Below are 16,628 nucleotides of genomic sequence, written 5' to 3'. Positions count from 1 at the left end.
ATTTCCCTGAGTACCACTTGATGAAGCCACCTTTTGAGAATCTATGCATTAGATTTCACTGTTTTACTTCCTTTCCATTACGTATTTTTAACTCCATTAAAACTTACTTTCTCCAACAGCTGGAACATAGACACTGTCCTCTGCCAGCAGGGTCTCATTGTGGTGGACCTTGAGCTTTAACCTGTGAGCGTCTTCATTCACCTCAATCTTACATGTCGAATTGCCACACAAAGTACGGCCAGGACGGGTAGCATTCCCATGATGCTTGGTGGAAGTCAGATTGAGAGAATAGATAAATGTGCCTTGGCATGTTGACGGAATCTCCTGCAGTGAAGAAGTAATGGAGAAGAGGACATATTTTACTTGTGTATGAAATGTGAATATGAGTGCAAGGATTAAAGTGTCCTGACCGTCCACATGGCGTAAACTTTTCTTGCTCCGCTTTGGTCTGGTTCTGTTACCTTCCTCCATAGGTGCAACTTGACATCACTCCCTGCAAAGGGATTCATGATCAGTATCGATTCTGCAATATAAACTCTCCCTAGCAACAAGTGTGATGTTCAACAGGAACAGGAATCTTTGCTAAGAAACAAAATAAATTTGAACTTACGATGGAGTTGTGTCAAAAGCGTTTCCTCCCGCCTCCATTCACTCCACGGAGCTTTGTCCAAAGCACAGCGGACTGAAACTTTGTAGTGAGTGCACGACTCCACTTTGTCAAAGCTTATCCTCCCTTTCGCTCTAGCTGCTAAAGTTTTATTGAGCACCTTCTGGAGAAAATAGAAAAAGCCATTTATCAACAACACCCAGAAACACTGCCGGCTTCGCTGGGCCTGAGCTCATCTGATGCAATGTGGAAAAGTGTTCTGTGGTCTGACGAGTCCACATTTTAAATTGTTTTTGCAAACTGTGGATGTCTTGTCCTCCGGACCAAAGTGGAAAAGAACAATCCGGACTGTTCTAGGCGCAAAGTTCAAAAGCCAACATCTGTGATGGTATGGGGGTGTACATACAGGTTTTGGAGCAACGTATGTTGCCATCCAAGCAACGTTATCGTGGACGCCCCTGCTTATTTCAGCAAGACAATGCCAAGCCACGTGTTACAACAGTGTGGGTTCATAGTAAAAGAGTGCGGGTACTAGACTGGCCTGCATGTAGTCCAGACCTGTCTCCCATTGAAAATGTGTGGCGCATTATGAAGCAAAAAATACCACAACGGAGACCCCCGGACTGTTGAACAACTTAGGCTGTACATCAAGCAAGAATGGGGTCTGTATATTCGGGGCTGACTTATATTTAGGTTGATACATTAACTTGACCACCGTCAACTCAACTGACCAATCACTGGTGCTGCGTCGAATAGTAATTGACGCATAAACTGACCAATGATAAGGGAGCGATGTACTGTTAACCACCAATTACGGACACTGAGCCTAATAAGACTGACCAATGGTGAGTTAGCAATGTACTGTTACTGACCAAATAGGGGCGCTGATCCCAATAAGACTGACCAATAGTGAGTTAGCAATGTACTGTCACTGACCAAATAGGGGCGCTGATCCTAATAAGACTGACCAATGGTGAGTTAGCAATGTACTGTTACTGACCAAATAGGGGCGCTGATCCTAAAAAGACTGACCAATGGTGAGTTAGCAATGTACTGTTACTGACCAAATCGGGGCGCTGATCCTAATAAGACTGACCAATAGTGAGTTAGCAATGTACTGTTACTGACCAAATAGGGGCGCTGATCCTAAAAAGACTGACCAATGATGAGTGAGCAACTTACTGTTACTAACCAATTACGGGTGTTGATACTAATAAGACTGACCAATGGTGAGTTAGCAATGCACTGTTACTGACCAAATAGGGGCGCTGATCCTAATAAGACTGACCAATGATGAGTGAGCAATGTACTGTTACTGACCAATTACGGGTGTTCATACTAATACGACTGACCAATGGTGAGTTAGTAATGTACTGTTACTGACCAAATAGGGGCACTGATCCTAAAAAGACTGACCAATAGTGAGTTAGCAATGTACTGTTACTGACCAAATAGGGGCGCTGATCCTAAAAAGACTGACCAATGGTGAGTTAGCAATGTACCAAATCGGGGCGCTGATCCTAATAAGACTGACCAATAGTGAGTTAGCAATGTACTGTTACTGACCAAATAGGGGCGCTGATCCTAAAAAGACTGACCAATGATGAGTGAGCAACTTACTGTTACTAACCAATTACGGGTGTTGATAATAATAAGACTGACCAATGGTGAGTTAGCAATGCACTGTTACTGACCAAATAGGGGCGCTGATCCTAATAAGACTGACCAATGATGAGTGAGCAACGTACTGTTACTGACCAATTACGGGTGTTCATACTAATACGACTGACCAATGGTGAGTTAGCAATGTACTGTTACTGACCAAATAGGGGCGCTGATCCTAATAAGACTGACCAATGATGAGTGAGCGACATACTGTTACTGTCCAATTAATAAGACTGACCAATGATTAGGGAGCGATGTTCTGTTACTGACCAATCACTGGCGCGGTGTCTAAAAATAATTGACATGTAGACTGGCCAATGTACTGATCCTAAAAGGACTGACCAATGACTACTGAGCAACTTACTATTACTGACCAATCACTGGTGCTGCGTCTAATAAGACTGACCGATTGTGAGTGAACAACGTATGTTACTGATTAATCACTGTCGCTTTGTCTAGTAATGATTGTCATAGTCTGACCAATGACGAGTGAGCAACATATTGTTTCTGATCAATCACCGGTGCCACATGTAATGATTAACATGTAGACCAGGGGTCACCAACGTGGTGCCCGCGGGCACCAGGTAGCCCTTAAGGACCAGATGAGTAGCCCGCTGGCCGGTTCTAAAAATAGCTCAAATAGCAGCACTTACCAGTGAGCTGCCTCTATTTTTTAAATTGTATTTATTTACTAGCAAGCTGGTCTCGCTTTGCTCGACACTTTTAATTCTAAGAGAGACAAAACTCAAATAGAATTTGAAAATCCAAGAAAATATTTTAAAGACTTGGTCTTCACTAACTGACAAAGAAACAGATAACAGATTTGGTGTCCAGTTCAAAGTGTGACATGATTTATTTAAAACATTGAGAGTTGACTTTATTATTTTACATGAGTTATTATTTGTACAAACATGGTGCAAAGTAATTCATGATTTGTTAAAAAATGTTAGTGGCTAGCTAGTTAAAATGGGGTATTGTGATTTCACAAGACTGTCTTAGAAGTGATCATGTTCAATTTGAAAAATGTGCACTTAGAGAAAATATAAAAATAAAGTGTTGCATATTGATATTTATCTGTTTCTATATATATTTATTGTGAGAAATCATTAAGATGATCAGTGTTTCCACAAAGATGAATATAATTAATCAATTGAGCAAATTGGCTATTTCTGGCAATTTATTTAAGTGTGTATCAAACTGGTAGCCCTTCGCATTAATCAGTACCCAAGAAGTAGGTCTTGGTTTCAAAAAGGTTGGTGACCCCTGATGTAGACTAACCAGTAACTGACCAATCACCGGTGCTGTGTCCAGTAATGATTGTCATGAGACTGGCCAATGACGAGTGAGCGACATACTGTTACTAACCAATCATTGCCGCTTCTTCTAACAATGATTGACATGTAGACTGACCAATGACGAGTGAGCGACATACTGTTACTAACCAATCATTGCCGCTTCTTCTAACAATGATTGACATGTAGACTGACCAATGACGAGTGAGCGACATACTGTTACTAACCAATCATTGCCGCTTCCTCTAACAATGATTGACATGTAGACTGACCAAATTCCATTTATCTTTAATGTATCAAATGTGTAATAATAACAACAATATTGACATACATTGACTAATTTAACGACTTGTCCAGGATGTATCCTGCTTTCTGCCCGAGTGCAGCTGAGATAAGCTCCAGCACCCCCTTGCGAGCCCGAGAGGGACGAGCGGTAGAAAATGGATGGATGGATGACTAATTTAATTTGTTTTATGTGTTACATAATTATCAAAATATCTAAATAAATAATAATAATGAGAATTATTTTTTTCTCTATTACATGTCTTCAGTCAGTAATGTTAATCATAAAGTAAGTTATTAACAGGAAATACAAAATGTTACATTACCTCTGATGCTTCTTTATCGCCAACCTGCAACCGAGACGAGAACTAGTCGTCAATACCATGGCTTATCTAATGTATACTTTTTATTTTATTTTATTTTAGAAACAGGTGATAAAAGAATGCATACCTTGTTATATTTAATTTGACAGTGGTGTTTTTTGGATGTGGCTGAGGTGGTCCACTCTGCTAATATGTGGCCGGATAAGGCAGTTAGGTTCAACTTTGGCGGGGAAATTTGCACTGAGGAAAAGGGCACGTAGTCAAGTTAAGTCACGTTTTAAAAAAAATACATATTTATGACATCATTGATACTTACATATGCGATAGGGCTGAAATTCATATGGATGGGAGTAAACCTCCCAGTGATTGGTCTTAGCTCTCACTGTCACAGTGTAGTTGCCCACCAGAGTTATATTCCCTGACAAATGCACATCTTTGGTTGTGCATTCCTTCTCCTGTGAGCTGCAGATTTCAAACTGGGACCTGTGCAGCTGAGATGAACTAAAAGAAATGCCCATTACTTTGAGAAAAATCAAACAATGATAATAATTTACATGTATGGGAGAAAGATGAACTCACACTAGTACAGTGTAGTTTATCTGCTCTGAGACATGCGACTGATGCTTCCAACTGCAGGTAAAAAGCTGCGGTACACCTCCCCATGAGTCGTTTTTATAGTGCAAAATGCAGCCGACATTGGTGGGTTTTGCTGTATTAAAAAAAAACAGTTCATCCATAATTGCATCTTTGCTTTAGGGGATTTTCCCTGAATCCCCTGAAGAGCAGGGAAACCTGCGAAACAAGCTTCTCGGGAAGAAATAGCCTCTGTGTTTTTTTCTGACCTAACGTGTGTGTATATATATATATATATATATATATATATATATATATATATATATATATATATATATATATATATATAAATATATATATATATATATATATATATATATATTACAGTTGTGGTCAAAAGTTTACATACACTTGTGAAGAACATAATGTCATGGCTGTCTTGAGTTTCCAATCATTTTTTACAAACGTACAACTCTTATTTTTTTGTGATAGAGGGATTGGGGCACATACTTGATGGTCACAAAAAACATTCATGCAGTTTGGTTCTTTTTATGAATGTATTATTGGTCCACTGAAAATGTGACCAAACCTGCTGGGTCAAAAGTATAACATACAGCAACATACATTATCAATTTTGGTGATGTAGAAAAGTTTACAATCAAAACAAATTGGCTTCATGGCAATGGCCTCTTAACTTTATGTGAGTGATTATGATTGACGACACCTGTTGACTTCTCTGAGCCCATATAAATAGGGCTCATGTGATGCAGTTATTAGACTCGGTTACAAAAGCGACAATGGGAAAGTCAAAGGAACTCAGCACAGATCTGAAAAAACTAATCATTGACTTGAACAAGTCAGGAAAGTCACTTGGAGCCATTTCAAAGCAGCTTAAGGTCCAAGAGCAACTGTGCAGACAATTGTTCGTAAGTATAAAGTGCATGGCACAGTTTTGTCACTGCTACGATCAGGAAGAAAACGCAAGCTATGACCTGCTGCTCAGAGAAAATTGGTCAGGATGATCAAGAGTCAACCGAGAACACCACAAAAAACAGGTCTGCAATGAATTGGAAGCTGCTGGAACACAGGTGTCAGTCTCCACAGTCAAGCGTGTTTTGCATCGCCATGGACTGAGAGGCTACCCTTTGCAAGAAGGAAGCCCTTATTCCAGAAGCAACACCTTAATGCTCGTCTAAAGTTTGCTGCTGATCACATGGACAAAGATAAGACCTTCTGGAGGAAAGTTCTGTGGTCAGATGAAACAAAAATTGAGTGTTTTGGCCACAATACCCAGCAATATGTTTGGAGGAGAAAAGGTGATGGGTCTTTAGTCCCAGGAACACCCTGCCCTACCGTCAGGCATGGTGGTGGTAGTATTATGTTCTGGGCCTGTTTTGCTGCCAATGGAACTGGTGCTTTACAGAGAGTAAATGGGACAAAGAAAAAGGAGGATTACCTCCAAATTCTTCAGGACAACCTAAAATCATCAGCCCGGAGGTTGGCTCTTGGGCGCAGTTGGGTGTTCCAACAGGACAATGACCCCTAACTCACGTCAAAAGTGGTAAAGGAACGGCTGAATCAGGCTAGAATTAATGTTTTAGAATGGCCTTCCCAAAGTCCTGATTTAAACGTGTGGACAATGCTGAAGAAACAAGTCCATGTCAGAAAAAACAACTAATTTAGCTGAACTGCACCAATTTTGTCAAGAGGAGTGGTCAAAAATTCAACCAGAAGTTTGTGGATGGCTACCAAAAGCGCCTTATTGCAGTGAAACTTGCCAAGGGACATGTAACCAAATATTAACATTGCTGTATGTATACTTTTGACCCAGCAGATTTGGTCACATTTTCAGTAGACCCATAATAAATTCATTAAAAAAAAAAAAATTCATGAATGTTTTTTGTGACCAACAATAGTGCCTGTGGTCAAGGCTCATATCGTTCAGTTTCGCTCCCACACCAACGGCACAACATCATTTTTACTTCATAAAATAGATTTACTGGTAGTAAGTAAAGATACCAAAAGTTCGAAATTGGCCCTTGCCCATTTTGTGTAATCGGTGTTGAAAGCCGGTACTATTTTTCAGTGAGGCGCAGTGATATCTAGTGGGGAGTGGCGCGGTTTTGGTCACATGGACCAATCAGGTAGCAGCTTTATTCTAACAACATACCTGCTATGGCGACGACACATCCGAGAGTGAAGAGGAACGAAAGACCTCAAAAGTTAGAAAAAAAGTGCGTAAAGAGGAAAATAAAAGATGCTATATGCATCTTTCATCTGTGAACAATGAGGACGTCCAGCACTTCACTCGGACACGTGGGACACATACAGAAACTATTTAAACAGTGGCTTTGTCTGCAAGACCAGAACAAGCATCTGGCAGAAATCTATAAACATTGCTCGGATGTAGATTTTTGACGCTATTCCTGACGACGCTGGGTTTCACGCAACATGCTACCGACGTTTTACAGATAAATCTGCATTGTTTTATGCCGAGAAAAGGACCGCACGGGCGGTGGGAGAACCATCTGCAGCCGCAGGTCAGTCAGCAGGCACGTCTGAAACTCCCCGAAAGAAACTTCGATCTCGTTCAGGTTTGCCCGTTGCTTCTGCCGCCCCGTCCTGCCAGCCATCTGTATAATTTGTCAAAAAGTGGAAAAAGTACACTCGTGTGGGAGGAAAACGCCAGAGGGATCAACTCATGAACAGCAGAAACCGTGTCGGCAGGTATGTGACACACACACACACACACACACACACACACACACACACACACACACACACACACACACACACACACACACACACACACACACACACACACACACACACACACACACACACACACACACACACACACAACACACACACACACACGTGTGTGAATCTATAGTAATAATGTTACAGTACATAGCGTAGGATTGAAAGAATGTGTTGTTACTTTGTAATAACCAAATGGACCATTTATACACTGTCAGAGTTAAGGGGAGACCTTGGAAGTTTAAAAGTTTGAGAACCACTGGCCTAGAAAAGGAAGCCCCACCCATCCCCCCATATACCTTCACACCACAGCCCCAATCTCTCTCTCCCCCCCCCCCCCACCCCCACACACACACACACACACACACCCCTGGACTGATTTACACATCACCACCCCCACCCCTCCCCCCGCACACCTTCACACCTCACCCCTCATCCCTGAACTGACTGAACTGTGACCACTACCCACATCCTGCTGTGACTTCATGTCACCTCCACTGCTGCTACAATAATTGAAGAATGCATAGTGCACTTTATACATCATCATTGTCATATCATCCATTATCATCTTCACTGTGAACTGATGTGCAATACTGCTTCTGTCTACTCATGCCCACTATAGATCTGTTGTAAGATCCACACTTTAATTTACTTTATCTTATTTCTTTATTTTTGTTTCTTATTTTATTTTATTATATTATTAGTATTAAACATCCTTAGCATTTACATTTTTAGTAAGTTTATTGTAAGTGTGCAATATAGTTTAAGTTTATTCTTGTTTAATTTTTATATTCTGTGATTCTTTATTAGCTTAAGTTTATATTTATATTTATATTTTGTGAATTTGCAAGGGGACCAGCAAAATAAGCTTTTCATTGTGCAGTGTGACTGTCTGTTTATCTGTGCATATGACAATAGATATCTTGAATCTTGGAATGTTTAGCTGGAGTTCAGCAGCTCACATCACAGAGTCGTAAATCACAGGGTCATAAATACCTCTCCAACCCCCACTCAAGACACACACACACACACACACACACTTTTTTACTTGTAAATCTCTGATTTTGCCAATAAAGCTTATTCTAATTATTTTTCTTTTAAAGGCCAGTTGCTGAAGGCAGCTGAGATTAAGAAAGATGCTGCCATTCTTCTGCACATCAACGACAAAGACTGTGTTGCTATAGAGGTCCGGTACCATAGGACCTGTTACAGACAGTACACCAGGTTCTTGTCACTGTCTACAGCAACGCACACTGCAACCAGAGATGAAGAAATGTGAGTAATTACACTGTACTGTCATTTTGCTCACATTTAAAAAGTAAAAAAAATTTCAACAACATGCAGCTTATATTTAGTTTTGCTTAAGATACAGCTTTGAAAGCATGACTCTTTGCACATGTTAAGTGTGTGTGTGTGTGTGTGTTTTCAGACAACCCTTTGCTGACAGCTACAACCTCTTCTGTGACCAAGTGATCCGTCAAAGGATTATAATTGACAAGAGGTGCTGAGAATGGACAAGCTAAGGAAGTTGTTCGTGGACACCGTTAAGAAGCACGAAGATCTTGATGCTTCAGGCTAGGTAACTGAAACAAAAATAATAAAATATTCATACTGAAAAGTTTATTATTTATAGATTTAGTCTCTCCCCATAAAGGCTATGAGAGTATGTTTAAAGTAATTTGATTATCATTGATGTGTGTGTGTGTGTGTGTGTGTGTGTGTGTGTGTGTGTGTGTGTGTGTGTGTGTGTGTGTGTGTGTGTGTGTGTGTGTGTGTGTGTGTGTGTGTGTCTGTGTCTGTGTCTGTGTCTGTGTCTGTGTGTCTGTGTGTAATGTGCTCATTATTTCCCTTTAACTTTATGTTTCAGGAGGGATAAACTGAAAAGAAGGTTGGTCCGTGATTTCCCCCAGCTGGTTTTCCACTGCCCTCCCCAGCGCAACGTCTCTGAAATGGTTTTTGTTGAGACATTATCGTTAGCAGACAGGGTACCTCTGCCATCAGGCACATCACCATCAACTACCGAGTCAACTGAGGTGAGCCAAGCTGAAAGCCAAGCTGAAAGTGACAGTGAACACACGGCTAGTACAACAGCTGGTCAGAATACCACGGAGAACACAAGGACACTTTACAGTGCAGGGCTGATATTGAAGCGCCTTCTAAGTGACTCTCCGGTATGAATGTGGAAATGTTTCAAAGGAAACAGAAGAAGAGGTGCATGGGATGATGACACAGATGAAAGTGATATTGATGAGTAATTACGCACCATGTCACCATGTAAAATTTGCCACTTTTGTTTCTTTATCAAGATGTTTGATTATCGAGATGCCACACTGCCATTTTAACGGTAAAGCTTAAATAATGTCTGTATTACCTTTTTTTTCAAATTTGTTTTGGTCTTTTGTGTGTGTTTGTGTGTGTGTGTGTGTGTGGGGGGGGGGGGGTATAAATGACACATGCTGTGAAACAATTTGCTACTTTAATAAATATTTATCATATTTTATACCAATTTGGGCCTTTACTGCATCTATTTTAATCTTGTCCATTTTTGCCTTATTCCAGTTTTGGGGTGCATGGTAATATTTTGCTAGATTTTAAGCACTTTTGGCCACGGTGTGTTACTTCTTTTGTACCTTTGATTACATAGAAGGTTGTGACATTTTTTAATGTATGATACATAAGCTTTTAGCTAAATTTAATAAGTGTGTGCTTCATTGTGCTGGGGCAAATCACTTCAGTTGAATCGTTTTTTAAGAAATTTGCTACATTTCATGATCTAAATTCACATATGAGTATACTAAGGCACCAATATTTGTTTCAGATGTTAGGTATATGTATTTATGATATTTGAGAAAGATTTTGTGTTGCCAAAATGAATAAGACATATTTTACAAGCCAAAACTGCAGCACAAGATTTTCGTTTTTTGTGATTTACCTCTATATACATTTCTGGCTTGTGACAAAATTTGGCTAGGTATCATGTTCTGAACTTTTAACCCAAAGTCCAGAAGGGTATTATCTATGCAAAAATGCATTGAACAAGTTGTGCTTAGACGTGGGAGCGAAATTCATTTTCTAGGCACTTTTTCTCATGTCAGCTCACCGTCTACAAGTATGTGCTCCAATCACTCTATCACAAAAAAAAAGGGTTGTGGAAATTATTGGAAATTCAAGACAGCCATGACATTATGCCCTTTATTAGTGTATGTAAACTTTTGACAACGACTGTATATATATATATATATATATATATATATATATATATATATATATATATATATATATATATATATATATATATATATATATATATATATAATATATATATATATAATATATATATATATATATATAACTATATATATATAATGTGTGTATATATACTGTATATGTTTATATATACTTACAAACCGAATCCAATACTTATTTTGTTGCTGATATACGATTCGATATCTCACATTAATTGACTGTTACGATCAGGTAATGAATATGAATAAAAATCTTACCGTATGTTTTGATAGTGGTTCCTCCGAGAGGCTCCTTAGTATCAGCACTGTGGCACTGCAGTGCAGCTTTGTGCCGCATGAAGTTCCTTAGAGACACGGCCGTGTGAGACGAGTTGATGGGGGTCGACCAGCTTTGGGGTAACACTTTGTTATCCAGTGTCCAAAACACTTTTCCGTGGACACACAAACTGTCGCACCATATGTCAATATTAGATCCTACTTGGATGTACAGATCTTTGGGGATGACATCACACGTGTTCTTACTTTGCACTGTGGGAAACATAGAAATAGGTCAATTAAATTGTTTGTTTTCATGGTAAGAAGGACTGGTGATACAGTAACATGCAAATAAAACAGTATACTGTATACATGCAAGTCGCAAAGTACAAGACAAATAGCCCCTGAAAATATTACATTTAGCAGTATTAAAGCAATCTCTCAGCATATCATATCTGAATATGAAACAAATAATATTTAATTTGTAAAATGTGTATATATTTTAATATTGAATGATGACTTCATGTGCTCATTACAACATATATGAATACAAACATATATTTCATGTTGACGTTATATGCTAAACATATAAGAATAGTTTTTTTCTTTTTAAATTTTGATGCTTATGAAAATCAAAATATTTAAAAGAAATAAAATAATGTTTTATGTTGACTTTATATGGCCAATATATAAAAATATGTTTATTTTATATTCCAATGAGTATGACACGCTGAATATTTTAAACAAAATATTTTATGCTTGCTTTCTATACTCATTATATGATAATACTCTTTTTCTTTTACATTCCCACACGTATGAAACACTAAATATTTGAGCAAGGAATTACAAAGATATTTGATGTTGACTTTATATGCTATTATATAGTAATAATTTCATTTTATATTCTAATTAGTATGAAACACTCAATATTTAATACCAAATATGTAAATATATTTTATGCTGGCTTGATATGCTCATTATATAATGATACTTTTTTTTCTTTTACATTCTCACATTCTCATGCGTATGAAACACAAAATATTTGAACAAAAAATGACAATGATATATTACGTTGAGTTTATATGCTCATTATTTAATAATACGTTCATTATTTTACACTTTCATGGGTATGAAACACAAAATATTTGAATAAAAAATGCATAATATTTTATGCTCATTATATGATATTTTTTTTAACATTCTCTTAAGTATGAAACATACTATTTATTACAAAATATATATTATTTTATGTTGATGCTCATTATATAATAATATTTTATGTTGACTATATGCTTACACAGTAAAACATTTTATAATTGTGTGCTTATGAAACACAAAATATATGAATAAAAAAATATAAAAATATTTAATGCTGCCATTACATGCTCACTATATAAACAATACTTATTTTACATTTTCCTGAGTAAAGAAAACATAATATTTGTATATGCTCATTATGTAATCCTTGTTTATTTTGAATTGGAATGAGTATGAAACACTAAATACTTGATTAAAACATCATAATATTTTATGTTGACTTTATATGCTCATTATATACAAATACTTTTTACATATTAAACACACAACATTTAAATAAAATACCATACAAATATTTTATGTTGACTTTAAATGCTCTTAATAATAATTTAATTATTTTACATTTTTATGCGTATGAAACACAAAATATTTGATAAATATATATATTCTAAAATGACTTTATATGCTCATTATATAATAATACCTTTTTACATGGCAATGCATATTAAACACAACACATTTAAATAAAATATAAGATTATTTTATGTTGACTTTATATGCTGTTAATAATGCTTTATTCTTTTACATTTTATGCATATGAAACACAAAATATTTGAGTAAAATATCATAATATTTTAAAATGACTTTATATGCTCATTATATGATAATACTTTTTTCTTTTACAGTTTCCTATGTATGAAACACATAAAATTGATCACAAAATATATATTATTTGATGTTGATTATATGCTCATTTTTCTTTTATAATTGTGTGCTTATGAAACACACAATATTTAAATAAACATTTTCATAATATTGCCTTTATATGCTCGATATAAAATATTGATTTATTTTACATGTTTCTGAGTATAGAACACATAATATTTATTGCAAATGTATATTTGATGTGGCTATAGGCTCATTATGTAATATTTGTTTATTTTATATACTAAATAGTCTGAAACAGTAAATAGTTAAACTGAACATTGAAATATTTTATGTTGACTTTATGTGCTCATTATATACAATGTTCTTTCTTTTTTTTCCATTTCCATGCATATAAAACACAAAATAGTTAAATAAAACATTATACTTCATGTTAATTTTATATACTCATTATATATATTCATACTTTTCTGGGTTTTTTTTACATTTTCTTGAGGATGAAACACATATTAATACAAAATATATGATATTTAATTATATTTATATGTTTATTATACACTATTTTTTTCTTTATATTTTTATGCTCATGAAACACAGAAAAGTAGTAAAAATCATATTATTTTGTGTTGCCTTTATATGCTCATTGTAAAATAAGCCTTTTTTTATTTTAAATGTCCCCGAGTATAAAACACATTTCATATTTAATAAAAATGTTTACTATATGATGTTGAGTACATGCTCATTATGAAATACTTTTTTTCTTTTATATTCTAATGAGTGTGAAACATCCATCAATCCATTTTCTACCGCTTGTCCCTTTCTGGGTATGCAGGAGGGTTGGAGCCTATCCTCTGAAAGCAACCTAAGGCTGCAATCATTGCTGAAATGAACACGGTCAACACTTCTGAACTGCAACAGAAGAAATGAATCGTTACCTTCGGAAGTCGAGGAGATGACGATCAGTAGGAGCGGCAAACAAAACATATCTCTAACAAATCCTAAAATCTCCTTTTGACTTATGGTTTAGTCCTTTTGCTTGAGCACCACAGCGTCAGCCATCTTCCCCAAGGAGTCCTGTCGCTGGTTTAAGACACCGAAGAGAGGAACTGAAGCAAACGATGAGAGAAGACACAGGCGGTATTACTCAACTGGAAACGAGTCAAGAGGAAGTCGTGGAGTGCACTCAGTAATGGCTGTGTTATTAGCAGATGGCTGCATGAGAGATTGCATCTGGCCTTCAGTGCATTAGAGAGTCAGATGCAACAGCTCCCCGTAGTGGGAAATAAGTCAAGAAGCTCCACTTTTCACATCAGAAAGGAACAAAGTGGACTCTTGATCTCACTCACAATTGTCTGATAACAAACTGTATCACTTGGCAGTGGAAGGGATTACTAACATATCGAATTAGAGTATGAGAACACTTGTTTCAAACCACTACTACTCTTACATTGAGGTTGAAAATACAGTATTACATTTACTGATGTTACCGTACTTTTATTAAGTATTCTTTTTTAAAGGGCATTCAAACTTTTTTGCTCAAATTTCTCAATAAACTTCAGCCCTAAACCAAATATCAGAGTTATATTTTTTATTGTATTATTTTGACCCTCTTGAAGGCATTTTATTAGATAATGTCAGAGGTGGAAATCAGTCAAATCATGTCATGTTATGCAAGATGAGGGCAGGAAGCCAACATATGTTGCCATGATTTGAAAAGAGGTTAGGATTGAATAAGCGTGGCTTCTTGCTACTCTTACATTTAAATATGTCTGTTAGGAAAATGATATTTTAATTGACAACTGTGACATTGTTTGTTCAAAAGGCCTTCAAAGGGTTACAAGGGTTACATGACATGTTTGGTGTTTTTGTTCAGGACTAAAGTTGATTAAGAGGTTTGAATATATATGAAACCAAAATGTTCTTATGCTTTTTGAAACATGAATGATTTGTATGTCCTGTTTGGCTTTGGGGTATTGTCCAATACATTCCTGTGTATCGTACACATAGATTAAAATGTAACATGATCAAAACACTTTCACAATCCATTAAAAAAATTACAATTAGAGAAAAAACGTATTTTTATTTATTTATTACGGACACCAAATTGATAAAAGACAAAACAATTCAAAATGTCAGAAAACACATATCAAGAAGGAAAATGTACAAACCCTGTTTCCATATGAGTTGGGAAATTGTGTTAGATGTAAATATAAACGGAATACAATGATTTGCAAATCCTTTTCAACCCATATTCAGTTGAATATGCTACAAAGACAACATAATTGATGTTCAAACTGATAAAAAAATTAAAAAAAAACTTTAGAATTTGATGCCAGCAACACGTGACAAAGAAGTTGGGAAAGGTGGCAAAAAATACTGATAACGTTGAGGAATGCTCATCAAACACTTATTTGGAACATATCCCACAGGTGAACAGGCAAATTGGGAACAGGTGGGTGCCATGATTGGGTATAAAAGTAGATTCCATGAAATGCTCAGTCATTCACAAACAAGGACGGGGCGAGGGTCACCACTTTGTCAACAAATGCGTGAGCAAATTGTTGAACAGTTTAAGAAAAACCTTTCTCAACCAGCTATTGCAAGGAATTTAGGGATTTCACCATCTACGGTCCGTAATATCATCAAAGGGTTCAGAGAATCTGGAGAAATCACTGCACGTTAGCAGCTAAGCCCGTGACCTTCGATCCCTCAGGCTGTACTGCATCAACAAGCGACATCAGTGTGTAAACGATATCACCACATGGGCTCAGGAACACTTCAGAAACCCACTGTCAGTAACTACAGTTGGTCGCTACATCTATAAGTGCAAGTTAAACCTCTACTGGGCAAGGCGAAAACCATTTATGAACAACACCCAGAAACGCTGTCGGCTTCGCTGGGCCTGAGCTCATCTAAGATGGACTGATACAAAGTGGAAAAGTGTTCTGTGATCTGACAAGTCCACATTTCAAATTGTTTTTGGAAACTGTGGACGTCGTGTCCTCCGGACCAAAGAGGAAAAGAACCATCCGGATTGTTATAGGCGCAAAGTTGAAAAGCCAGCATCTGTGATGGTATGGGGGTGTATTAGTGCCCAAGACATGGGTAACTTACACATCCGTGAAGGCGCCATTAATGCTGAAAGGTACATACAGGTTTTGGAGCAACATATGTTGCCATCCAAGCAACGTTACCATGGACGCCCCTGCTTATTTCAGCAAGACAATGCCAAGCCACGTGTTACATCAACGTGGCTTCATAGTAAAAGAGTGCGCGTACTAGACTGGCCTGCCTGTAGTCCAGACCTGTCTCCCATTGAAAATGTGTGGTGCAATATGAAGCCTAAAATAACACAACGGAGACCCCGGACTGTTGAACAACTTAAGCTGTACATCAAGCAAGAATGGGAAAGAATTCCACCTGAGAAGCTTAAAAAATGTGTCTCCTCAGTTCCCAAACGTTTACTGGGTGTTGTTAAAAGGAAAGGCCATGTAACACAGTGGTGAACATGCCCTTTCCCAACTACTTTGGCACGTGTTGCAGCCATGAAATTCTAAGTTAATTATTATTTGCAAAAAAAAAATAAAGTTTATGAACTTGAACATCAAATATCTTGTCTTTGTAGTGCATTAAATTGAATATGGGTTGAAAAGGATTTGCAAATCATTGCATTCCGTTTATATTTACATCTAACACAATTTCC

The 16,628-nt window shown here is 37.0% G+C and overlaps 1 protein-coding gene across 5 annotated transcripts in view; it reads right to left on the bottom strand.

The window, feature by feature from the left end:
• The window catches only part of LOC133640794 (interleukin-31 receptor subunit alpha-like), a 48,348-nt gene that overhangs the window by 23,903 nt on the left and 7,817 nt on the right, over positions 1–16,628 (bottom strand). For 2 of the 5 annotated variants that reach the window (XM_062034443.1, XM_062034442.1), the window contains 9 exons: positions 13,861–14,031; positions 11,006–11,275; positions 4,749–4,878; positions 4,486–4,670; positions 4,297–4,409; positions 4,173–4,196; positions 611–770; positions 411–493; positions 108–324 (listed from right to left, as the gene is read on the bottom strand). In XM_062034443.1, the coding sequence (XP_061890427.1) occupies positions 108–324; positions 411–493; positions 611–770; positions 4,173–4,196; positions 4,297–4,409; positions 4,486–4,670; positions 4,749–4,878; positions 11,006–11,275; positions 13,861–13,909 (1,231 nt within the window). In that variant the 5' untranslated portion in view covers positions 13,910–14,031. The remainder of the gene's footprint in view (positions 1–107; positions 325–410; positions 494–610; positions 771–4,172; positions 4,197–4,296; positions 4,410–4,485; positions 4,671–4,748; positions 4,879–11,005; positions 11,276–13,860; positions 14,032–16,628) is intronic. The other 3 variants (XM_062034445.1, XM_062034444.1, XM_062034446.1) reach the window with 3 other exon arrangements.

This window comes from Entelurus aequoreus, linkage group LG23, assembly GCF_033978785.1.
Source record: "Entelurus aequoreus isolate RoL-2023_Sb linkage group LG23, RoL_Eaeq_v1.1, whole genome shotgun sequence".
NCBI lineage: Eukaryota > Metazoa > Chordata > Actinopteri > Syngnathiformes > Syngnathidae > Entelurus > Entelurus aequoreus.
This window is presented reverse-complemented; position numbering and strand designations above follow the sequence as displayed.